Raw genomic sequence first — 25,239 nt, 5'->3', positions numbered from 1 at the left:
ACTCTTTCTCTGCCACTTTCTGCCTTGGCCCTTCGCTGCCCATTCCTCTGTTTTCTCAGTGCTGCGTTATTCCTGGACATACAGGTCCATTCTTTCCCCAGACTAGACATGTCCTCGCTGACCTACGCCCGGTGGGCTTGTAGATGCCAGCTCTGCTAACGTAACTAGTTTTGTTTTTCTTATGTCGCGACTAGACGGCACTGTGCTGTTTGCGCTCCCCGGGCGATCAGCGGGCAGGATTTGTTCACACTCCATCTGTGAAGATTTATCCCGCAGAGTCAGATGTTCACAGCGGTGAAGATCATCTTCCTGCTGAAAGGATGCTGGAGGAACGCTGCAGATGTGTCATACAGTCTCACAAGAGTCAGGACTGTGCTTCACAGTACAGGAGGTCCTGCTCCCTCCGCTGACCATCACCAGACAGGCAGTGCAGTCATTACCTCTGCTGAACAAGAGTCAGGCCTGTCTGTGCTCTACAATACAGGGGGTCCTACTCCCTCTGCTGATATCCCCAGACAGGCAGTGCAGTCATCACCTCTGCTGAACAAGAGTCAGGCCTGTCTGTGCTCTACAATACAGGAGGTCCTACTCCCTCTGCTGATATCCCCAGACAGGCAGTGCAGTCATCACCTCTGCTGAACAAGAGTCAGGCCTGTCTGTGCTCTACAATACAGGGGGTCCTACTCCCTCTGCTGATATCCCCAGACAGGCAGTGCAGTCATCACCTCTGCTGAACAAGAGTCAGGCCTGTCTGTGCTCTACAATACAGGAGGTCCTACTCCCTCTGCTGATATCCCCAGACAGGCAGTGCAGTCATCACCTCTGCTGAACAAGAGTCAGGCCTGTCTGTGCTCTACAATACAGGAGGTCCTACTCCCTCTGCTGATATCCCCAGACAGGCAGTGCAGTCATCACCTCTGCTGAACAAGAGTCAGGCCTGTCTGTGCTCTACAATACAGGAGGTCCTACTCCCTCTGCTGATATCCCCAGACAGGCAGTGCAGTCATCACCTCTGCTGAACAAGAGTCAGGCCTGTCTGTGCTTTACAATACAGGAGGTCCTACTCCCTCTGCTGATATCCCCAGACAGGCAGTGCAGTCATCACCTCTGCTGAACAAGTCAGGACTGTCTGTGCTCCTCAGTACAGGAGGTCCTGCTCCCTCTGCTGACAATCACCGGCATTATGGGGCATTGCGGAGCTGGGCACAGATGTCAGAGCAGGGTGCTATGTGCCAGCTCTCCCGGGACCAGGCAGTGAGGCTGGTGAGCAGTATGGGGTGTAGTGGTGCCAGCGAGTGCTCCCAGAAGCAGGCAGTCAGGCTGGTGAGCAGTATGTGGTGTAGTGGTGCCAGCTGGGAGATCCCAGCAGGGGCATCGCTGAGCTGGGCACAGATCTCAGTGTGGGGTGCTGTGTGCCAGCTGGGATCCCCCAGGAGCAGGCAGTGAGGCTGGTGAGCTGTATGGGGCATAGTGGTGCCAGCTGGGATCTCCTCCAGCAGCAGACAGTCAGGCTGGGGTGTGGCTGAGCTGGGCACAGATGTCAGAGTGGAGTTCTGTGCCAGCTGGTATCTCGCAGGAGCAGGCACTCAGGCTGGTGAGCAGTATGGGGTGTAGTGGTGCCAGCTGAGAGATCCCCCAGCAGCAGGCAGTCAGGCTGGGGTATGGCTGAGCTGGGCACAGATGTCAGAGTGGAGTTCTGTGCCAGCTGGTATCTCCCAGGAGCAGGCAGTCAGGCTGGCGATGTATCAGCTGTGCCAGGCCTGATAAGATTGTGCGGGGTGGTACTGGCTGATGCAGCGTTCCTTCCTGCGCACTCTGCCAGGCGTCTCTGCGTAGGAGCTGGTTTAGAAAGGTCAGTGCTGATATTTCCAGGCAATTTGACTTTTTTTTTTTTTCTTCTGCATGTGAAACATCACCTGGGATTGGCTGCAGCAGTGACTGGGAGCTGCCAGGCTTCTGATAGAAATCTAATTACAGCTTGTGGTACATCACCCTGCCTGAGTTATGGGTGGCTGGCAGGGCTGTGCCGGCCATTGCTGTGTGCCCGGCTTACACTCCAGCTGAACTCTGGGTGTGTTTGTTTTGTTTTTTTATCATGATTTATCAAGCACCAACATATTCTGTGGCGCTGTACAAAGTAACAAACAAAGATGGGGTGCATAATAATACAGGCAAGTGTACGCCAAATATAGACGCTGATAAACAATACTGTAATTACCAATTTGATGTAAACTGCGTTTGTTTGTATTCCATTGAAGCGCAAATTGAGTGCTTGCCTTGACTGTGTCTGTGTGAAGTCCCATTCCTCGGGTATGCTGACTTCCTGCCTGTGTATAATTGCTAGCACTCTACAGGTTTATTTGTGTAATAGGACTTTGCAAAGTTTAAAGGGACCTGAAGTGAGAAGGATATGAAGGCTGCCTTATTTCCTTGTAAACAATACCAGTTGCCTGGCAGCCATGCTGGTCTTTTAGGCTGCAGTAGGGTCTGAATCACAAACCTGAAACAAGCATGCAGGTAATAGTGTCAGATTTCAGTCAGAAACCTCTGATCTGCACGCTTGTTCGTGGTGTGTACCTAGCTAATGCTAGGTACACACCATGCAATTTACCGTCAGATCGACATGTCAAACCGATAATATTTGACTACTGATCTGCTCCTTATCGATAACAGGATAGTTTTTTTTCTTCAGATCACTACTGCACAAAATCAATCGTTCCTGTTGTCGATCGGGGGCAGATCAGAGCCGTCGTTCTGATGGGAAATTGCATGATGGGTACTTAGCATAAAAGTATTAAGGGCCGGTTCACACGGACACTTGGCGGCGATTACCGCTAACCGTCTGGGACTCGTCGTCTAAATGTTCAAGTGAATGGTAGCGTTTAGCATTGCGTGGTTACCATCGATTGCGCAAACGCGGCATTCCGATCCCGATTTACTGCATCGTTTCAGACGATGCGGCTTGTAGGGTCGACCACCGCCGCTTCTTCACGTTCCCTTGCGGGGACGAAAACCGCCGATCACGACAGGACGCCGATCGCCGTAGGAAGCCTGGTGCCGCCCCCAAACGTGACGCAGTGCAAATGGCCGGAGGATGCCGCCAAGCGTCCATATGAACCGGCCATAAAGGCAGGGGATCGGCAAGACAGCCAGGCAATGTGCATTGTGTGAAAGGAAATAAATGTCAGCCTCCATATTCTTCTTCTCACTTCAGGTGAGGACCTGTCTTCCTCTCTTCCTCTTATTGCTGCTGTAAGGCCTGTTTTCCACTGAGAGATGTGGTGGAGCTGGGATTGCAAGGTATGTGGCTGATTGCGCTTCAGAGAAGGAAGTACATTGAGAAGGATAAAGCCAGGAGATTGGGGGGATTGTAAAATGTATGAGGCTTGGCCACATGCTGCTGAGATCGGAGTTGGGGAGAGGGAAGAGGCTGGCAGCTAAGAGAACACAAGAGATTCTAAAACCTCTTTCTTCTGTATCCAAATCTACAGTCCTTTTATTGTTGGCAATTCTGCGCCGCACTTTCTTAACTTTCTGTTTGGCTTTATTTTAAAAGGCTTCCTTAGTTTTATAGCGCTTTGTTTTTCCAGTAAAGTAAATTTGAGTGCAGTAATGTCTTCAGGTTCCAATTAAAGTGGACCCGAACTCAGAACTTCCTCGCTGCTCTAATGCTGGGAGTACATGAGGTGTTTTTTTTTTGTTTTGTTTTTTATGGGCAGATTTACTGTCCAATCGATTCCAATATATTTCCATTCAGTTCCTTGAGAAAAATTGATCAGAGAAACGATCACAATCAGATCGGACCTGTCGGCAATTATCGATCGAGTCTTCTATCTGCCAAAAAAACTCCTGGTGTATTCCCAGCATTAAAGATAAGCAACAGCATGATAACCTTTAGGCTAGTTACACACCGGGACGTTGCGTTATAGTGGACGTTATGGTCGCATAACGTCCCCTAATGCCTGCCGGTGTTGGTAGAGGACATTGAGTGAGCCGCGTTAAGCGGCTCTTTCCGCATTAGGGCAGTGAGAGTGGCGCTGATTGGCCGGCGGGACCACGTGATGCGGAGTGAAACACTCCGCATCACGTGGTACCGCCAGCCAATCAGCGGCCACCAGTGCAGTGCATATTGAGTAGCCATGTGCGCGGCTATGTAGCGGCCTCTCCCCGACCTCCTCTCCGCCCCAACACTGAGCATGTGCAAACAGTCTAACGCGGCTACAGCCGCTGGAACGCTATAGTATGCTGCACGTTCTGAAGAATGTGCAGCGTTACATGGAACGCAACGTGGGCAGTGTGAACAGCCCCATTGACTTTGTATTGCTGTGAGTTGGGGAGCGTTACAGGCTGCACTAACGTGCGCCTGTAACGTCCCTGTGTGGAAGCAGCCTCAAAGAAAACATTTATTTGTTACAGCTGGTATAAATCCTGCAATAACTCTGCAGTGTGTCCACTTCCTGCTTTCATGGGAGCAGACATAGTTACGTTCATTTGAAAGCACAGGATGTTAAACTGTGGCAGTCAGGTGACACGGGAGGGATCACATTGCAACTTGTGATTGTCACAGATGAGGGGGGATTAGACAGGCTAAACTCTCTCTAAATACATACAGGGTGCATTTCTCTGTTTTCCTTCTGTCCTGTGCAAGAGTTCATGTCCACTTTGAGGGCCCTTTCCACTAGCAAGCATAACCGTACTGCTTTTGTGATCACACAAGCTGCTTTTTTTCCACTCGCTGAAAATTGTGCAGGCCGACGATTTTGAGGGCCAAAAATTGTGGTACTGGAAAATGAGCACCATGATTTACATGCTATTGCATTCGGTAAAACTGCTGCGATCAACTTTCAACTTTTTGAAGCAGATGGTGGGAAAGTGCCCTGAAGGGCAGGGAGAGATACGTGGTTTGGGAGAAATATCTCTGTAAATGACAATGAAAATACACCCCAAAACACATTATACTACTTCTTCTGAGTATGGCGATACCACGTGTGACACTTTTTTGCAGCCTAGGTGCGCTAAGGGGCCCAACGTCCTATTCACAGGTCATTTTGAGGCATTTGGATTCTAGCTTACTCATCACACTTTAGGACCCCTAAAATGCCAGGGCAGTATAGTGACCCCATTTTAGAAAGAAGACACCCCAAGGTATTCTGTTAAGAGTATGGTGAGTTCATAGAAGATTTTTTTTTTTTTTTTTTTTTTGTCACAAGTTAGCGGAAATTGACACTTTGTGAAAAAACAATAAAAATCAATTTCCGCTAACTTGTGACAAAAAATAAAATCTTCTATGAACTCATCATACACCTAACAGAATACCTTGGGGTGTCTTTTTTTTCTAAAAAGGGGTCACTTGTGGGGTTCCTATACTGCCCTGGCATTTTACGGGCCCAAAACCGTGAGTAGTCTGGAAACCAAATGTCTCAAAATGACTGTTCTGATGACAGGTTGTCTATGAGGGGGTGAATTTTATGGAACCGGTCATAAGCAGGGTGGCCTTTTAGATGACAGGTTGTATTGGGCCTGATCTGATGGATAGGAGTGCTAGGGGGGTGACAGGAGGTGATTGATAGGTGTCTCAGGGGGTGGTTAGAGGGGAAAATAGATGCAATCAATGCACTGGGGAGGTGATCGGAAGGGGGTCTGAGGGTTTGGCCGAGTGATCAGGAGCCAAATTAGGGCCTCATCTGATGGGTAGGTGTGCTAGGGGGTGACAGGTGGTGACAGGAGGGGATTGATGGGTGTCTCAAGGTGTGATTAGTGGGGGGAATAGATGCAAGCAATGCACTGGCGAGGTGATCAGGGCTGGGCTCTGAGGGCATTCTGAGGGTGTGGGCGGTTGATTGGGTGCCTGCAAGGGGCAGATTAGGGTCTGATCTGATGGGTAACAGTGACAGGTGGTGATAGGGGGTGATTGATGGGTAATTAGTGGGTGTTTAGAGGAGAGAACAGATGTAAACAATGCACTTGGGAGGTGATCTGATGGCGGGTTTGCGGGCGATCTGATGGTGTGGGTAGGTGATCAGATTGCCCGCAAGGGGCAGGTTAGGGGCTGATTGGTGGATGGCAGTGACAGGGAGTGATTGATGGGTGATTGACAGGTAATTGACAGGTGATCAGGGGGGATAGATGCATACAGTACACTGGGGGGGGTTGGGTCTGGGGAGAATCTGAGGGGTGGGGGGGGGGGGTGATCAGAAGTCCCCAGGGGACTTTAGGGATAAAAAAAAAAAAGCGTTGACAGAAAATGACAGGGAGTGATTGATGGGTGATTAGGGGGGTGATTGGGTGCAAACAGTGGTCTGGGGGGTGGGCAGGGGGGTCTGAGGTGTGCTGTGGGCGATCAGGGGGCAGGGGGGGCAGATCAGTGTGTTTGGGTGCAGACTAGGGTGGCTGCAGCCTGCCCTGGTGGTCCCTCGGACACTGGGACCACCAGGGCAGGAGGCAGCCTGTATAATACACTTTGTATACATTACAAAGTGTATTATACACTTTGTATGCGGCGATTGCGGGGTTAACAACCCGCCGGCGCTTCCGAACGGCCGGCGGGTTGTCGTCGCGGGTGGGTGGAGCCAGTTGCCGGGGAAGCGCGTGTCATCAATGACGCGATCGCTCCCCCGGCATGCCGAAAGGACGCAACGCCCTTGGGCGTATTGTGTTCCTTTCGGCGTCCACTTTGCCGCCGCCCATCGGCTGTGGGCGGTCGGCAAGTGGTTAATAACCAGTATGTTTTCCATGCTTTAGTTTGCTGCCTGAAATAATTAATTAATTAATTTCTGGGCAAGGAAGTGACAGCTTCTGACTTGTCTCCTTCTCAGGAATATAGTAAACATCACTGATAAGTAAATTACAGCCATAAAAGTTTTCCTGGCAGAATACAACTTCTGAGGGCAGGGGAGAGATAGAAAAAGGTCAATAGTTCATGTATTTTCACTCTGGGACTCTTCATAGGCTGTCACTGAGAAAGAGGTAACAAAACACTCAATCTAGTTTGTAAATGTTTAAATATAAAATAAAACCATGGGATATCTTGAAAAAGAGAGTACAGTCATTTTTAGGAGTAGGAGGATAACTAAATTGTTTTTCATCAGTTTATTTGCACCTCTGGTTCACTTTAAGTTCTGTAGCTACATGGGTGCTGGGATGTTATACGTGTGCGTGCGTCTGTGCATGTGTTGATAGTCTAGCTCTTGCCAGGAAACGCTCTTATCAGCTGCTGGCTGGATATAGGAGGTCGCTCGGGGTTACGCTGTGTGGAACCATCTGCCAGGCAGCTCTCTGTGTGTAAAGAATAGGCTGCACCCCAGAGGTCACCTCTATACCAGAGACAGCTGACCTGGTCTGACCTGCCACTGAGAGACATACATCAACAGTGCAGAAGGGCAGCATCCTGTCTTCATGTCACTGACTGTCCTCAGAGGAACTCACTATCTAATTATCCCATGGTCCTAGCCCAATATCATACCATATTGTTATGCAGGTATATAGCACTGACATCTCCTGCAGCACTATACAGAGTACATTGTCATGTCACTGACTGTCCTCAGAGGAGCTCGCACTCTAATCCTACCATAGTCATAGCTTATGTCCTACCATATAATTATGTATTTATATAGCACTGACATCTCCTGCAGCACTATACAGAGTACATTGTCATGTCACTGACTGTCCTCAGAGGAGCTCGCACTCTAATCCTACCATAGTCATAGTCTAATGTCCTACCATATTATTAATATGTATTTATATAGCACTGACATCTTCTGCAGCACTGTACAGAGTACATAGTCATGTCACTGACTGTCCTCAGAGGAGCTCACACTCTAATCCTACTATAATCATAGCCTAATGTCCTACTATATTATTATTATGTATTTATATATCACTGGCATCTTCTGCAGCACATTACAGAGTACATAGTCATGTCACTGGCTGTCCTCAGAGGAGCTCACAGTCTAATCCTACCATAGTTATAGCCTAATGTCCTACTATATTATTATGTATTTATATAGCACTGGCATCTTCTGCAGCACATTACTGAGTACATAGTCATGGACTGTCCTCAGAGGAGCTTACAATCTAATCCTTTCATAGTCAGTCTAGTGCCAATTTTGAGACAACCAGTTATCAGTGTTTTGGGGATGTTGGAGGAAACTGGAGCGCACAGAGGAAATGCACACAAATGCCAGGACATAAAATATACAAGTATTGTCCGGGACAAGATATCTGTAGATGAGTAAGCTGTCACTTAAATTATTTCTGAAAAGGAAATGCCGGTCTGCTTCTGCTGTCAGAGATAAAGGTCCAGCCCCTTTCAACCCCCCCCCCCCCCCCCCGATCCTCAGCCATACCAATCCCCCTGCTGATCTATTTGAGAAAAGGTAAAGATTTCTTGTGGGAAAGGGGGAGGGAAAGGGGCGGATCAGGTACTAGGATCAATCCTGGGTTAAAGGACAAGTGAAGAGAGAGGTATATGGAGGCTGCCATGGTTATTTCCTTTTAAACAATACCCGTTGCCTGGCAGCCCTGCTGGTCTGTTTGACTGCAGTAGTGTCTGAATAACACCAGAAACAAGCATGTAGCTAATCCTTTCAGATCTGACAATAATGTCAGAAACGCCTGATCTGCTGCATGCTTGTTCAGGGTCTATGGCTAATAGTATTAGAGGCAGAGGACCAGCAGGGCAGCCAGGCAACTGGTATTGCTTATTGGGAAATAGTCACAGCAGCCTCCATATCCCTCTCGCTTCCGTTGTCCTTTAACTCAGGATTGAACAGTACAATCCGTACCTGACACCCCCTTTCCCACAATAAAACTTTACCTTTTCTCAAATAGATCATCAGGGGGCTCTGTATGGCTGACATTGTGGTGAAACCCCTCCCATAGTGTGATGTCAGGACCATGGTCCTGACAGTTTCCTGTCTGTGAACTTCATTGCATTGTGGGAGATAATCAGTGCTGCTCAGATACCCCTCTTCAAAATCCGGATTGGATTCGGATCCGAATACCCAGATATCCGGGTCGGATATCCGAGTTCAAAATTTTCTGATCCCAATCCGAATCGGATATACGACCTCAGTATCCAGGCGGATTCGGATATCTGGATAGAAAGACCGGAAGTGGCCTTTAAATTGCTTTAAAAATGTTTTTTTAAAGGGAAACACTAAATTTATTTTTTTAAAGGGAAACACTAATTGATGATGTGGGGACTTAAAATCCCCCCCAAATAAAAATGGCTGTCAATTAACATCAGGCCCAGGTCCCAGACAGCGGTCGTGCAGCCCACATTGTGTCCAAAGTCCAACCGCACAACTGGGACATGACAGTTATGAGCCCAGACACCTCCAAAAAATTACGCAGCAATTGTGTTTTGGGTTAAATATAGGTGGTATCAGGACAGCAGCAGTGGCCTGTGGCACCCTGGTGGTGGGAGCAGCAAAGGCTGCAGGAGCAGGGCAATGCAGCAGGTGTAACGTCTGCCAGGAGCATGCCGGACGTAGCACTTTGCAAGTGCCACGTGCCGAGTGACAATCAGACAGCAGAGGAGAAGACACTAACTGTCACACTGGCACTGCTCAGCAGCACAGCAGTTCTGTAGTAAGCTAACACAGTAGTACTACTACTCTAACAACTACTAGCACTGACTGCAGTACTACAGTACTAACTACACAATAACACAGTAAAGCAGGCCATACACTGGCTCGATTCACGGCCGTTTCGACAGCAGATCCGATCCTGGGATCGGATCTGCTGCCAATCGCTTGCGCTAAACGCACCCGCCGACCCGATTCCCTCCCGAAATCGGATCGGTCCGTCGATCGCGCCGTGCGGGAAATTACCCTCGATCGCCCGGCGGTAGGAGCGCGTCGCTTGCGGCGTACGATTCGGGCCCGATCCGAGCATGTATACATTACCTGAAGCTGGCTCCGGGGTCCTCTTCTCCTCGCTGCACCGCATTTCCGCATGTCCCAGTGTACGCTTATACTTCCTGTGTCACTCCGGTGACCAGGAAGTTGAAATAGAGGGCGCTCTATTTGAACTTCCTGGTCACGGAGTAACACAGGAAGCGCCGGGATGGAGCAAGAACAGCGGTGCGGTGCAGTGCGGAGAAGACGCCCGGGAGCCAGCCTCAGGTAATGTATACGGGGGGGGGTCCAGGCGGCAGGAGCAGCTGAACAGATTGTGATCGGTTTCAGGCTGAAATCGATTCACAATCTGTTTGCAGTAAAGGCAGCCATACGATCCCTATCTGATCAGATTCGATCAGATAGGGATCTGTCAGCTGGTCGATCTAATGGCACATCGACCAGTGTATGGCCACCTTTATCCTATTCCCCAATCCCTAACCTATACTGTAGCTAGCTAAGGCTAATAGCTGGCCAGCAGGCAGCAGCTGGCCTGGTCTGTGCACAGCACACACAGACACATAGCAGCTGCTGCAAGCCCTGCAGCACACACACTGACTGTCACACACTGAAATCAAGGTAATTAACAATACAACAATAGTGTAGTGATAGCGAAGGGGTTAATCACTGAACAGCTTTAGGCTTATCACTGTGTACAGCACTTGCTAGGCCAGCAGCAGTGGAGCATGTCTCTCAGTGAGCATTCACCAGCAAGGACGATCTGTCTCATCATGGCAGCCCTCCTTATACAGGGGGGCTGGCCAGTGTTCCTTTCTGTGATTGGGTGCCAGGGCTTAGGCTGGGAGCCCTCTGATTGGCTCAATGAGGTCAGGTGGGGATGGCCAGGGTTCCCCTCTGTGATTGATTGCTAGGGCTTCTGCTAGGAGCCCTCTGATTGGCTCAATGACGTCCTGGACGTCATCTACTTGGTTACAGTATCTCAATAGTCAGATGTCCGTGGATATCCGGTTTGCCAGCCAACTATCCGCAGATAGCTATCCGGATTTGGGCCCAGGTTATCTGGAATCAGAATCCGGTCGGATAGCTGAAAAAAGGTCGGATATCCGGAATCTGGATGAGCACCACTGGAGATAATGACTGTTGCCAACTTTTAAAGTAGGCTAACCTATATCAACCTTTTAGCCTCTCAAATTGTTAGTAGGTGTGTTTATAGATAATAAAGGCATTTGGTGCTTTTTGTCTGCCAACAGTAAAGATTCTGATCTGCATGCTCATGGTGATTCAAGCATGAATTATTTTAAGGCAAATGTTAATACTGTAACTTCTTAAGCCATCATTTTTTTTTTCTTCTTCTTCTCACTTTGTAGTATAGTAATATGCCCCTCCCCTTTCCTGTTTAACAGTTTATAAGGTTTGTAGGTGGACCTCACTGTAAAGGTGCGTACACGCTCTACATGCAGCAACGACTGGTCTGTCAGGCCGTCCCGCTGGGCGGACGTTCAGCCGACAGTAGTGCGTGTGCACGCTCTGTTGGTGGACTGATAAGGCTGTTTCTGAACGATCCGCTCAGCGTGAGGGTCTGACGGACCCGTCGTTCCTGCAAATAGAGCGTGTGTACGCACCTTGAGTATGAGGTTATAAAAGGAGAGGAAAATGAAAAAGAAAGCTATAACAATAAAGAACGTGACCTAACCTCCAGGAGAGTAATCTCTGGTTCTGTGCTTGTAAAGAGTTAAAACAGGATTCTACCGAGCACGTTTTGTAATCTGGCTGTTTTTCATTGGTGACGATAGTTTTTCCCCAACTACTTTTCTTTGTCTGGACGAGGCTCAAAACCATTCAAAAAAGAAAGAAAATAAGGTTTATTGCACCACATTTCAGGTCGTAACAGGTGGCCAGCAAGCTCACCGTGAACCAGAAGAGCAGTGTGTAAGGGGCTCAAAAGAGGTCAAAATGCCTCCTTAGGGCTGGTGCACACCAAAACCCGCTAGCAGATCCGCAAAATGCTAGCAGATTTTTAAACGCTTTTTTTTATTTTTCTATGGCGTTTTGCTAGCGTTTTGCGGATTGCTGCTGCGGTTTTCAGTATAGTAGATTTCATATATTGTTACAGTAAAGCTGTTACTGAACAGCTTCTGTAACAAAAACGCCTGCAAAACCGCTCTGAAGTGCCGTTTTTCAGAGCGGTTTGCGGTTTTCCTATACTTAACATTGAGGCAGAAACGCATCCGCAATCCAAAAAATGCCTCACCCAGGCATTTTTCGTTTCTGCAAAACGCCTGCCGCTCTGGTGTGCACCACCCCATTGAGATACATTGACCAAGCAGATCCGCAGCCGCAAGCGGATCTGAAAACGCCCAAAAAGCCGCTCGGTGTGCACCAGCCCTTACTTAGATTTTAGGCGGCAGACACATACCAATGAATTGGGTACTAGAGGTATTTGGCACCTTGTGATCTGCTCTGCATGCACACTGGTTTCAGAAGGTCTCTGGAAACTTTCATATGTAGAAGTCCACCCAAAACCAAAATTGTATGCAATACGTACCTCTTTATTGAGATTATGAAAAAGATGTTTAAAGGAAGTTATTCCTTTGAAGAAAAGCAAACTTGAACAGTGTGATATAAAGCAGAGATACTGCATGTCACCTTGTCCACAAAAGGTTGTATAGTCAATGCTATGGTGTTTCTAGTTGTCATTTATGGTTGTGAGAGTTGGACCATAAGGAAGGCTCAGTGCCGAAGAATCAAAGCCTTAGAATTGTGGTTCTGGAGAAGACTTCTGAGAGTCTGTAGGACTGCAAGAAGATCCCATCCGTCAATCCTTAAAGAGACTGAGAGAGCTGAGTCTTCCTGGTGTGTGTGTGTTTTTTTTTTTTTTTTTTATACTTACCCGGGGCTTCCGCCAGCCCCATAAGCATGGATGTGTCCCTCGCCGTCCTCCTACGATGTCCCTTTCAGCCGCCGTCAACTCCCGGTACGCGGCTCAGTTGGACTCAGTCTGACTAAGTGACGTCAGCTGGTACCTTCTGCGCATGCGCAGAAGGTCCGCCGCTGACTTCACTGAGCTGCTTACAGGGGAAGTTTGCGACTGAATGGAGGCGTTGAGTAGGATGGCGAGGGACACATCCATGCTTATGGGGCTGGAGGAAGCCCCGGGTAATTAAAAAAAAAAAAAAAAAAAAAAAAAAAAAACAGCAGGAAGACTCAGCTCTGAGTCTCTTTAAAGAAATTACCCCTGACTGTTCACTGCAGTGTTCTCACCAGGCTCTTTTAGCTGGGTGCTCCACCCGGGTAATTTTAGTGAGCACTCAGCTGCCATCGGCTCACCTCCTCCTCTTATGCTGTAAACAGAGTTGCGCCAACCTTGCATTTCCCCCCTTTACTCCCCACCCAGCTACTTTTTTGCCACCCAGCTGGAAAACCTTTCTGGGGAAGATCACTGCACTAGAAGGAGCAATGCTGAAGATAAAGATGAAATACTTTTGGATACTCAGCGAAAAGGTGGGACTTATTGGAGAAGACCCTGATGCTGGGAAAGATCAAGGGGAAAAGAGGCATGGATGGCAGAGAATGAGATGGCTAGTATCATGGAAGCAATATGAGCTTGGACAAGCCTCGAGAGGTAGCAGTGCATAGAGGGGCCTGCCGTGTCATAGTTCATGGGGTTGCAAAGAGTCAGTCACAAGTGAATAGAACAAAATAAATGGACAACAATTTGGGGCAATCCCTGCCCCTTTGTCATGTCAATCCAACAATGACCTAACAGGAAATGAAAGGCATCCCTACAGGAAATTGCATCAGGGTTCCCATGGTAACTAAAGCCAGGAACTAATAATAAAAAGGATTTTCATGTATGTTAACTCTAATCTCATCTTCAGCAACCTCTGTACAGCCCAATCTAATCAGTGGGTTCTGTTCAGTTGTCCCAGGAGGAAATCTCTAAAATTGAACAAATCATGATGGTTAATTAAAACCGTGAGTATACAGCAATAAAGCCATTGGTTACAAAAAGCCTTTTCCCCCCTCTTAAAGCAGCAGGGTCAGCCATACTATGCCAGGAAAAAAAATACATAAGTAGATAACTAGTTTCTCTACTTAACATGCATTGTACTGTCCATGTTTTGATTTTAGTGAATTTTATTTAGTAAATAAAGAGAATTCTGTTCCTGCCATTTGCCGTCTTGGTTCCCTCTGACTGAAGCCAATCCTGATGTCATTTCCTCCCTTACTTTTTTTTTTTCTCCTACAATCTCTGTCTTAGCTGCGTGCTTGTAAACACGTGAGAGCACAGCTGCACTGAACTGCCCTCAGCCAATCAGTGAGGAGCAGGAATGTGGGAGGGGGGAGATGACAAGCTTCCCTCTATCTCTCTGGTCGGTGATGGTGAGTGAATACAGCCAGGCTGACAGAAAAGCTTTATTACAGCAGAAACATTTTCTGATTAGATTGGAGAACTTGCACTGCAGGGTGAGGTTCCCGGATGCATATTAAACAGAGCAGTGGGAAAATGGAATTTGATTTGTGGCCGACAATCCTGGTGGTCATACATCTATTAATTTGGGTGCCGAATCGACCACCGATTTCAATAAATGTATCCAAATAATGAAAATCGGGGCCACAACAACTACGCTTGATCGACGATTGAGCCGGTTTCAGGGCAAAATCGGTCGAATGTTTTGATCAAGCATGCTGGGAAAACTCGGGCTGACGTAGTTAATCAGGTGCGTGGTGCTAAGTGTTCCATTCCGCGATGGCGGATGAGCACGACGGACCCCGAGCTTCTGTCCCCCCGATTGTAATTGTGCCCATGCATTGAAATCTCGCCTGCTCCAGCCGGTCTTGTTCAAAGAGAGATCGATCTCAGTCGCTCCAGTGTCCAGATACAAGTCTAGATGTATGGACACCTTTAGGCCAAGATCTGGTCACTGCCTCTTTTCTGGTGGGTCACATAGTCACAATGTCCTGCATGCAGGCATTGTCTGGTGCAGGGTTTCTCAACGTATTATTGGTATGTACCCCTTTTAAACGCCTGTACTCACAAAGTACCCCCTAGCATAGTAAACATTATCACAAGTACCCCTTGACAAAAAATTCTCTCTCGCTCGCGCTCTCTTGCTCTCGCTCGCGCTCTCTTGCTCTCGCTCGCGCTCTCTTGCTCTCGCTCGCGCTCTCTTGCTCTCGCTCGCGCTCTCTTGCTCTCGCTCGCGCTCTCTTGCTCTCGCTCGCGCTCTCTTGCTCTCGCTCGCGCTCTCTTGCTCGCGCTCTCTTGCTCTCGCTCGCGCTCTCTTGCTCTCGCTCGCGCTCTCTTGCTCTCGCTCGCGCTCTCTTGCTCTCGCTCGCGCTCTCTTGCTCTCGCTCGCGCTCTCTTGCTCTCGCTCGCGCTCTCTTGCTCTCGCTCGCGCTCTCTTGCTCTCGCTCTCTTGCTCTCGCTCGTGCTCTCTCTCTCTCGCGCTCTCTCTCTCTCGCGCTCTCGCTCTCGCGCTCTCTCTCGCTCTCTCTCTCTCTCGCTCTCGCTCTCTCTCGCTCTCGCTCTCTCTCTCTCGCTCTCTCTCTCTCGCGCTCTTGCTCTCGCTCGCGCTCTCTTGCTCTCGCTCGCGCTCTCTTGCTCTCGCTCGCGCTCTCTTGCTCTCGCTCGTGCTCTCTCTCTCTCGCGCTCTCTCTCTCGCGCTCTCGCTCTCGCGCTCGCTCGCTCTCTCTCTCGCTTTCTCTCTCCCCTAAACAATTATTTTTAATTAGCTAAAATAGTGTAATTTGGTGTTTAAATAAGATTTCTCTAAATTTGTTGTTCTTGGTGAAGTATATCAAGCCTGAGTACCCCCTGGAACCATCAGAAGTACCCCCTGGGGTACACATACCACACGTTGAGAACCCGGGGTCTAGGGTAACCCAGTGTTTGTCTTGTAGACAGAGTATCTTTGTATATAACGGGATCTGATGGCGGTCGTGCTAACCACCGCATAGACGCACGTATCGCTTATCACACACGTTTATCTGCCGTCGTGCAAGCTGCGTCCTGCTGGGGAGATAATGAGAGAAGTGCTGCTCTCCATGCAAGATAGATTATCATGTATGCAGCAGCTTTTCAGCCAGATCTCCCTATCGGCTTCTCTGATCTTTGTGAATAATATGAATGTGAGTCGCCTGCCTGATAGAAGCCTCCACTGCAGCAACAGCAACTCCTCTAACACTGTCCAACCTCACAGGAAATGTAAGAAAGATTTCTATGTGTAGTTCAGCTAAGAAATAGAACATTAGTAGCAAAGATAGGTCTCCCTTTGTTTCCAGCACAGGAAGAGTTACTTCAGTTGTTATCTATGCAAAAGAGCTTCTCTGAGCTCTCTGACCCACTGGGTGGAATACAGTTCTGTTTTCTGAAGCACTGAAACGGTGAGAGGCAGCTTGAGATAAAGTTTTACTGTAGGAAAGTTCAAAGGGTCATTACTTCTGCTCTTGTTGTATAGCTTAAAATACGGAGTGTGGTTTCTAAGCTCCAAATATAACAGAATGGTGCAGTGTTATATATGTTTTTCTTTGCTACGAATGTTTTATTCATTATCTGTACTACACTTACAATTCATTAGATCATAACTTTCTTAGCATTGGGTTTGCTTTAATGTTCCTGAACAGCTGAAGTGGATTCAGGGCAGATAAGAGTTTGTTCATCTCTTTGGGAAAAAACCCCCAAATCTTTATTCCTGACATTTGCCTCATCCGGGGATTTAGCGTAGCCCAGGGAAGGCTGAAGATGGGTTTCCGCTTGGGCTGGGGGTGGACGGCATAGTATCTGATCTGATGGTCTGTTGCGGGCTGGGTGGGCGGAGCTAAGACCCGCCATTCTGCTGCACTACGTCACGTCCTCACCGCCTGCACCACGTCTGGTGCCCCAGCCTTTCATGCCCGGTACTAGCTGCAGTCTCCTGTGTTCAGCAATATTTTCCTCAGATTTCATCATTTGATCAGATTTACACAATTGAATTGTACAGAAAGCCGCGCAATATGTGGAGAAAATCAACGTTAAATGGTTCAGTGGATTGGAATACAGAATTTTGTCGCTCAGAAGGTTGGATTTAATAATCGGATCTGAAAGGAGAACGTGCATTGGTTAACCAGTTTATGGGAACACTCGATAATTACCTTCTGATTACTGACAATCCCACAAATCTGATCGAAGGTTCACGTGTGAGGAAAATGTTGTGCCATAAATAAGCACCTGAAGTCTGGTCAGAGGCAGCCTTGACCGGTCAGGTGATTCTTGTTGGCATGACAACGCACCTGTAAGAGTCTGTGTGGCTGAGTGTCTGTGCTACTGACATGCCTTAAAGCGGATCTGAACTAAAGCAGGCCATACACTGGCTCGATTCACGGCCGTTTCGACAGCAGATCCGATCCTGGGATTGGATCTGCTGCCAATCGCTTGCGCTAAACGCACCCGCCGATCCGATTCCCTCCCGAAATCGGATCGGACCGTCGATCGCGCCGTGCGGGAAATTACCCTCGATCGCCCGGCGGTAGGAGCGCGTCGCTTGCGGCGTACGATTCGGGCCCGATCCGAGCATGTATACATTACCTGAAGCTGGCTCCGGGGTCCTCTTCTCCTCGCTGCACCGCATTTCCGCATGTCCCAGTGTACGCTTATACTTCCTGTGTCACTCCGGTGACCAGGAAGTTGAAATAGAGGGCGCTCTATTTGAACTTCCTGGTCACGGAGTAACACAGGAAGCGCCGGGATGGAGCAAGAACAGCGGTGCGGTGCAGTGTGGAGAAGACGCCCGGGAGCCAGCCTCAGGTAATGTATACGGGGGGGGGGGGGGGGGGGACAGGCGGCAGGAGCAGCTGAACAGATTGTGATCGGTTTCAGGCTGAAATCGATTCACAATCTGTTTGCAGTAAAGGCAGCCATACGATCCCTATCTGATCAGATAGGGATCTGTCAGCTGGTCGATCTAATGGCACATCGACCAGTGTATGGCCACCTCTTTGCTCCAAAAGCAGCATAGTAACCTTTATAGAAAAACATTTGTTACAGCTAATACAAATCCTGCAATGAATCTGCAGAGTGTGTACTTCCTGCTTTCATGGAAGTAGACGTAGGGTTAACATCCTGTTTTTACCAATTATCTGCTCTGCTGTGGCAGAAGAGATTTCTGAGCTGACACAGCTGAGGGATCAAATTACAACTTGTGATTAGACACCGAGAAGGGGGAATTAGAAAGGCTAAACTCTCTAAATACATACAGGGTGCATTTCTCTGTTTTCCTTCTGTCCTGTGCAAGAGTTCAGGTCCCCTTTAATGAGAGCATGTAAAGTGTGAGATTTGATCCTAGTGAGTGTTGTGGACCTGCAGCACTGTGTGTTTATGTAGCCGGGCTACTCTCCTGCACAGACGTGAGAGGTTCTCTTGGAAAGCTGTGTGCGCCCCCTGCTGGAGGAACACTGGAATGCAGTGTAGAAGCCACACAGGAGGTGAATGTGGCCTAATAATACCTGAATAACTGCTGCAATCCTACAGCAGCCTTGTGTTATATAATAGTAGTCTCCTTACATGCACAGAACGCTGTATGTTGTATGCAGACCTCTCCCTCTAACAGTCTGATCTCTGTCATGCAGAGTCCGGGGCCCTGCCAGCATGGGGATCATCTTCTGATGCTGTAGAATCTACGCTGGGAAATACATGGCTACAGCCAAGAAAGGTATTTATCATATACTGTATTTATGTGGTGCAAAACAGAAGTCTGCCGTCTTAAAACAGAAGGTGTTTGTGATAATTCAGGTTGGAGTCAGCATATGATATTTATGTGGTGACTCTGTACTGTTCAGTTTGTGGCCAAGAGGAGCTTACACTCAAATGTCCACATAATTATCACACATTATGTATTTATATAGCACTGACATCTTCTGCAGCACATTACAGAGTACATAGTCATGTCACTGACTGTCCTCAGAGGAGCTCACACTCTAATCCTACCATAGTCATAGTCTAATGTCCTACCATATTAGTATTATGTATTTATATAGCACTGACATCTTCTGCAGCACTTTACAGAGTACATAGTCATGTCACTGACTGTCCTCAGAAGAGCTCACAATCTAATCCTACCATAGTCCTAGCCTATTATTATGTATTTATTTAGCACTGACATCTTCTGCAGCACATTACAGAGTACATAGTCATGTCACTGACTGTCCCCAGGGGAGCTCACACTCTAATCCTACCATAGTCCTAGCCTATTATTATGTATTTATTTAGCACTGACATCTTCTGCAGCACATTACAGAGTACATAGTCATGTCACTGACTGTCCTCAGAGGAGCTCACAATCTAATCCCTACCACAGTCATAGTCTAATGTCCTACCATATTATTATGTATTTATATAGCACTGACATCTTCTGCAGCACATTACAGAGTACATAGTCATGTCACTGACTATCCTCGGAGGAGCTCACAATCTAATCCTACCATAATCATAGTCTAATGTCCTACCATATTATTATGTATTTATATGGCACTGACATCTCCTGCAGCACATTACAGAGTACATAGTCATGTCACTGACTGTCCTCAGAGGAGCTCACAATCTAATCCTACTATAGTCATAGTCTAATGTCCTACCATATTATTATTATGTATTTATATAGCACTGACATCTCCCGCAGCACATTACAGAGTACATAGTCATGTCACTGACTGTCCTCAGAGGAGCTCACACTCTAATCCTACCATAGTCATAGTCTAATGTCCTACCATATTATTATTATGTATTTATATAGCACTGACATCTCCCGCAGCACATTACAGAGTACATAGTCATGTCACTGACTGTCCTCAGAGGAGCTCACACTCTAATCCTACCATAGTCATAGTCTAATGTCCTACCATATTATTATTATGTATTTATATATCACTGACATCTCCTGCAGCACATCACAGAGTACATAGTCATGTCACTGACTGTCCTCAGAGGAGCTCACAATCTAATCCTACCATAGTCATAGTCTAATGTCCTACCATATTATTATTATGTATTTATATAGCACTGACATCTTCTGCAGCACTTCACAGAGTACATAGTCATGTCACTGACTGTCCTCAGAGGAGCTCACACTCTAATCCTACCATAGTCATAGTCTAATGTCCTACCATATTATTATTATGTATTTATATAGCACTGACACCTTCTGCAGCACATTACAGAGTACATAGTCATGCCACTGACTGTCCTCGGAGGAGCTCACACTCTAATCCTACCATAGTCATAGTCTTATGTCCTACCATATTATTAATATTATGTATTTATATAGCATTGACATCTTCTGCAGCACATTACAGAGTACATAGTCATGTCACTGACTGTCCTCAGAGGAGCTCACACTCTAATCCTACCATAGTCATAGTCTAATGTCCTACCATATTATTATTATGCATTTATATAGCACTGACATCATCTGCAGCACAGTACAGAGTACATAGTTATGTCACTGACTGTCCTCAGAGGAGCTCACACTCTAATCCTACCATAGTCATAGTCTAATGTCCTACCATATTATTATGCATTTATATAGCACTGACATCATCTGCAGCACAGTACAGAGTACATAGTCATGTCACTGACTGTCCTCAGAGGAGCTCACACTCTAATCCTACCATAGTCTAATGTCCTACCATATTATTATTATGTATTTATATAGCACTGACACCTTCTGCAGCACTTTACAGAGTACATAGTCATGCCACTGACTGTCCTCAGAGGAGCTCACAATCTAATCCTACCATAGTCATAGTCTAATGTCCTACCATATTATTATTATGTATTTATGTAGCACTGACATCTTCTGCAGCACTTTACAGAGTACATAGTCATGTCACTGACTGTCCTCAGAGGAGCTCACACTCTAATCCTACCATAGTCATAGTCTAATGTCCTACCATATTATTATTATGTATTTATATAGCACTGACATCTTCTGCAGCACATTACAGAGTACATAGTCATGTCACTGACTGCCCTCAGAGGAGCTCACAATCTAATCCTACCATAGTCATAGTCTAATGTCCTACCATATTATTATTATGTATTTATATAGCACTGACATCTTCTGCAGCACATTACAGAGTACATAGTCATGTCACTGACTGTCCTCAGAGGAGCTCACAGTCTAATCCTACCATAGTCATAGTCTAATGTCCTACCATATTATTATTATGTATTTATATCGCACTGACATCTTCTGCAGCACTTTACAGAGTACATAGTCCTGTCACTGACTGTCCTCAGAGGAGCTCACACTCTAATCCTACCATAGTCTAATGTCCTACCATATTATTATTATGTATTTATATATCACTGACATCTCCTGCAGCACATCACAGAGTACATAGTCATGTCACTGACTGTCCTCAGAGGAGCTCACAATCTAATCCTACCATAGTCATAGTCTAATGTCCTACCATATTATTATTATGTATTTATGTAGCACTGACATCTTCTGCAGCACTTTACAGAGTACATAGTCATGTCACTGACTGTCCTCAGAGGAGCTCACAATCTAATCCTACCATAGTCATAGTCTAATGTCCTACCATATTATTATTATGTATTTATATAGCACTGACATCATCTGCAGCACAGTACAGAGTACATAGTCATGTCACTGACTGTCCTCAGAGGAGCTCACACTCTAATCCTACCATAGTCATAGTCTAATGTCCTACCATATTATTATTATGTATTTATATAGCACTGACATCTGCAGCACAGTACAGAGTACATAGTCATGTCACTGACTGTCCTCAGAGGAGCTCACACTCTAATCCTACCATAGTCATAGTCTAATGTCCTACCATATTATTATTATGTATTTATATAGCACTGACATCTTCTGCAGCACAGTACAGAGTACATAGTCATGTCACTGACTGTCCTCAGAGGAGCTCACACTCTAATCCTACCATAGTCATAGTCTAATGTCCTACCATATTATTATGTATTTATATAGCACTGACATCTTCTGCAGCACATTACAGAGTACATAGTCATGTCACTGACTGTCCTCAGAGGAGCTCACAGTCTAATCCTACCATAGTCATAGTCTAATGTCCTACCATATTATTATTATGTATTTATGTAGCACTGACATCTTCTGCAGCACTTTACAGAGTACATAGTCATGTCACTGACTGTCCTCAGAGGAGCTCACAATCTAATCCTACCATAGTCATAGTCTAATGTCCTACCATATTATTATTATGTATTTATATAGCACTGACATCATCTGCAGCACAGTACAGAGTACATAGTCATGTCACTGACTGTCCTCAGAGGAGCTCACACTCTAATCCTACCATAGTCATAGTCTAATGTCCTACCATATTATTATTATGTATTTATATAGCACTGACATCTGCAGCACAGTACAGAGTACATAGTCATGTCACTGACTGTCCTCAGAGGAGCTCACACTCTAATCCTACCATAGTCATAGTCTAATGTCCTACCATATTATTATTATGTATTTATATAGCACTGACATCTTCTGCAGCACAGTACAGAGTACATAGTCATGTCACTGACTGTCCTCAGAGGAGCTCACACTCTAATCCTACCATAGTCATAGTCTAATGTCCTACCATATTATTATGTATTTATATAGCACTGACATCTTCTGCAGCACATTACAGAGTACATAGTCATGTCACTGACTGTCCTCAGAGGAGCTCACAGTCTAATCCTACCATAGTCTAATGTCCTACCATATTATTATTATGTATTTATATATCACTGACATCTCCTGCAGCACATCACAGAGTACATAGTCATGTCACTGACTGTCCTCAGAGGAGCTCACAATCTAATCCTACCATAGTCATAGTCTAATGTCCTACCATATTATTATTATGTATTTATATAGCACTGACATCTTCTGCAGCACTTTACAGAGTACATAGTCATGTCACTGACTGTCCTCAGAGGAGCTCACACTCTAATCCTACCATAGTCATAGTCTAATGTCCTACCATATTATTATTATTATGTATTTATATAGCACTGACATCATCTGCAGCACAGTACAGAGTACATAGTCATGTCACTGACTGTCCTCAGAGGAGCTTACACTCTAATCCTACCATAGTCATAGTCTAATGTCCTACCATATTATTATTATGTATTTATATAGCACTGAAATCTCCTGCAGCATATTACAGAGTACATAGTCATGTCACTGACTGTCCTCAGAGGAGCTCACAGTCTACTCCTACCATAGTCCTAGTCTAATGTCCTACCATATTATTATTATGTATTTATATAGCACTGACATCTTCTGCAGCACATTACAGAGTACATAGTCATGTCACTGACTGCCCTCAGAGGAGCTCACAATCTAATCCTACCATAGTCATAGTCTAATGTCCTACCATATTATTATTATGTATTTATATAGCACTGAAATCTCCTGCAGCATATTACAGAGTACATAGTCATGTCACTGACTGTCCTCAGAGGAGCTCACACTCTAATCCTACCATAGTCATATTGCATACACACGCCATACACACATTCTCGCTCCATACATGTGCACAACGCTCGCATAAATAAAATGTGTGCGTTTGTGCATAACTGCTTCCCAAACATTCCAATGTGCTTTAAGTTAACTAAAAATACTTATTCCGGCATATTTATATATGACTTAATGTTACATCCCAGCTGTCACAGTAATTGGCCACAACAAGCGGACGTAGGGGGGGTGTGGATGCCACATGTTGAGAGCTATCCATATAGGATCTATACTTGTCTAGCATTGCAGATGAGCTCTCCTGATCCTTAACTGTTTGTGTGCTGCGTGCTTTCCTGATCATGTTGGTTCTTTCCTCGAGTGTCCTGTTGAAGTGGTTGCATTCAGCCACTTTCCCATCTGGATGTCGCAGTTTCTGTGTGGTTTGGTTTAGAGGCCGCTAGGACTGCTGTCTGCGGTGTGGAAGGAACGATTAAAATCTGATATGACATTTTCTTTATTTTTATGATGAAAGTTAATCTTCAGAAAAGAGGAAACTCCTGCTGCTGTCTCTCTTGAGTTTGTTGTTTGGTTGCCATTTTCTGAGACTTCCATGCCAGCACCTTCATTCCCTATAAACCATGCCGGTGGCCAGGCATCGGGTAGGAGAAGGCTTTGGATCAGGCATAGGGAAGGAGAAGGCTTTGGATCAGGCATAGGGAAGGAGAACGCTTTGGATCAGGCATAGGGAAGGAGAACGCTTTGGATCAGGCATAGGGAAGGAGAACGCTTTGGACCAGGCATAGGGAAGGAGAACGCTTGGGATCAGGCATAGGGCAGGAGAAGACTTGGGATCAGGCATCGGGTAGGAGAAGGCTTGGGATCAGGCATCGGGTAGGAGAAGGCTTGGGATCGGGCATCGGGTAGGAGAAGGCTTGGGATCGGGCATCGGGTAGGAGAAGGCTTGGGATCGGGCATCGGGTAGGAGAAGGCTTGGGATCGGGCATCGGGTAGGAGAAGGCTTGGGATCGGGCATCAGGTAGGAGAAGGCTTGGGATCGGGCATCGGGTAGGAGAAGGCTTGGGATCGGGCATCGGGTAGGAGAAGGCTTGGGATCGGGCATCGGGTAGGAGAAGGCTTGGGATCGGGCATCGGGTAGGAGAAGGCTTGGGATCGGGCATTGGGTAGGAGAAGGCTTGGGATCGGGCATTGGGTAGGAGAAGGCTTGGGATCAGGCATCAGATAGAAGGCTTGGGATCGGGCATCGGGTAGGAGAAGGCTTGGGATCGGGTAGGAGAAAGCTTGGGATCGGGCATCGGGTAGAAGAAGGCTTGGGATCGGGCATCGGATAGGAGAAGGCTTGGGATCGGGTAGGAGAAGGCTTGGGATCGGGCATCGGGTAGGACAAGGCTTGGGATCGGGCATCGGGTAGGACAAGGCTTGGGATCGGGCATCGGGTAGGACAAGGCTTGGGATCGGGCATCGGGTAGGAGAAGGCTTGGGATCAGGCATAGGGCAGGAGAAGGCTTGGGATCGGGCATCGGGTAGGAGCAGGCTTGGGATCGGGCATCGGGTAGGAGAAGGCTTGGGATCGGGCATCGGGTAGGAGATGGCTTGGGATCGGGCATCGGGAAGGAGAAGGTTTGGGATCGGGTAGGAGATGGCTTGGGATCGGGCATCGGTAGGGAGAAGGCCTGGGATCGGGCATCGGGAAGGAGAAGGCTTGGGATCAGGCATCGGGCAGGAGAAGGCTTGGGATCGGGCATCGGGTAGGAGAAGGCTTGGGATCGGGCATCGGGTAGGAGAAGGCTTGGGATCGGGCATCGGGTAGGAGAAGGCTTGGGATCGGGCATCGGGTAGGAGAAGGCTTGGGATCGGGCATCGGGTAG

General features: G+C 47.0%; 2 protein-coding genes across 4 annotated transcripts in view; one reads left to right on the top strand and one right to left on the bottom strand.

Annotated features, from left to right (window-relative positions):
* Window positions 1–25,239, top strand: part of ADISSP (adipose secreted signaling protein) — a 159,918-nt gene that overhangs the window by 34,478 nt on the left and 100,201 nt on the right. For 2 of the 3 annotated variants that reach the window (XM_068274068.1, XM_068274054.1), the window contains exon 2: window positions 18,468–18,550. In XM_068274068.1, the coding sequence (XP_068130169.1) occupies window positions 18,532–18,550 (19 nt within the window). In that variant the 5' untranslated portion in view covers window positions 18,468–18,531. Of the gene's footprint in view, window positions 1–17,780; window positions 18,324–18,467; window positions 18,551–25,239 lie in introns of those variants that run through there. The other variant, XM_068274063.1, reaches the window with a different exon arrangement.
* Window positions 14,928–16,755, bottom strand: LOC137519803 (octapeptide-repeat protein T2-like). Its single transcript, XM_068238724.1, has 2 exons — window positions 16,722–16,755; window positions 14,928–15,574 (listed from the first exon to the last, which is right to left on the bottom strand). Exons 1-2 carry the CDS (start codon window positions 16,753–16,755, stop codon window positions 14,928–14,930), a joined length of 681 nt encoding a protein of 226 aa, XP_068094825.1.

Source organism: Hyperolius riggenbachi, chromosome 1, assembly GCF_040937935.1.
Source record: "Hyperolius riggenbachi isolate aHypRig1 chromosome 1, aHypRig1.pri, whole genome shotgun sequence".
In the NCBI taxonomy this organism is placed as follows: domain Eukaryota; kingdom Metazoa; phylum Chordata; class Amphibia; order Anura; family Hyperoliidae; genus Hyperolius; species Hyperolius riggenbachi.
Note: the sequence above shows the minus strand (reverse complement) of the source record. Positions and strands in the feature narration are given on the sequence as shown.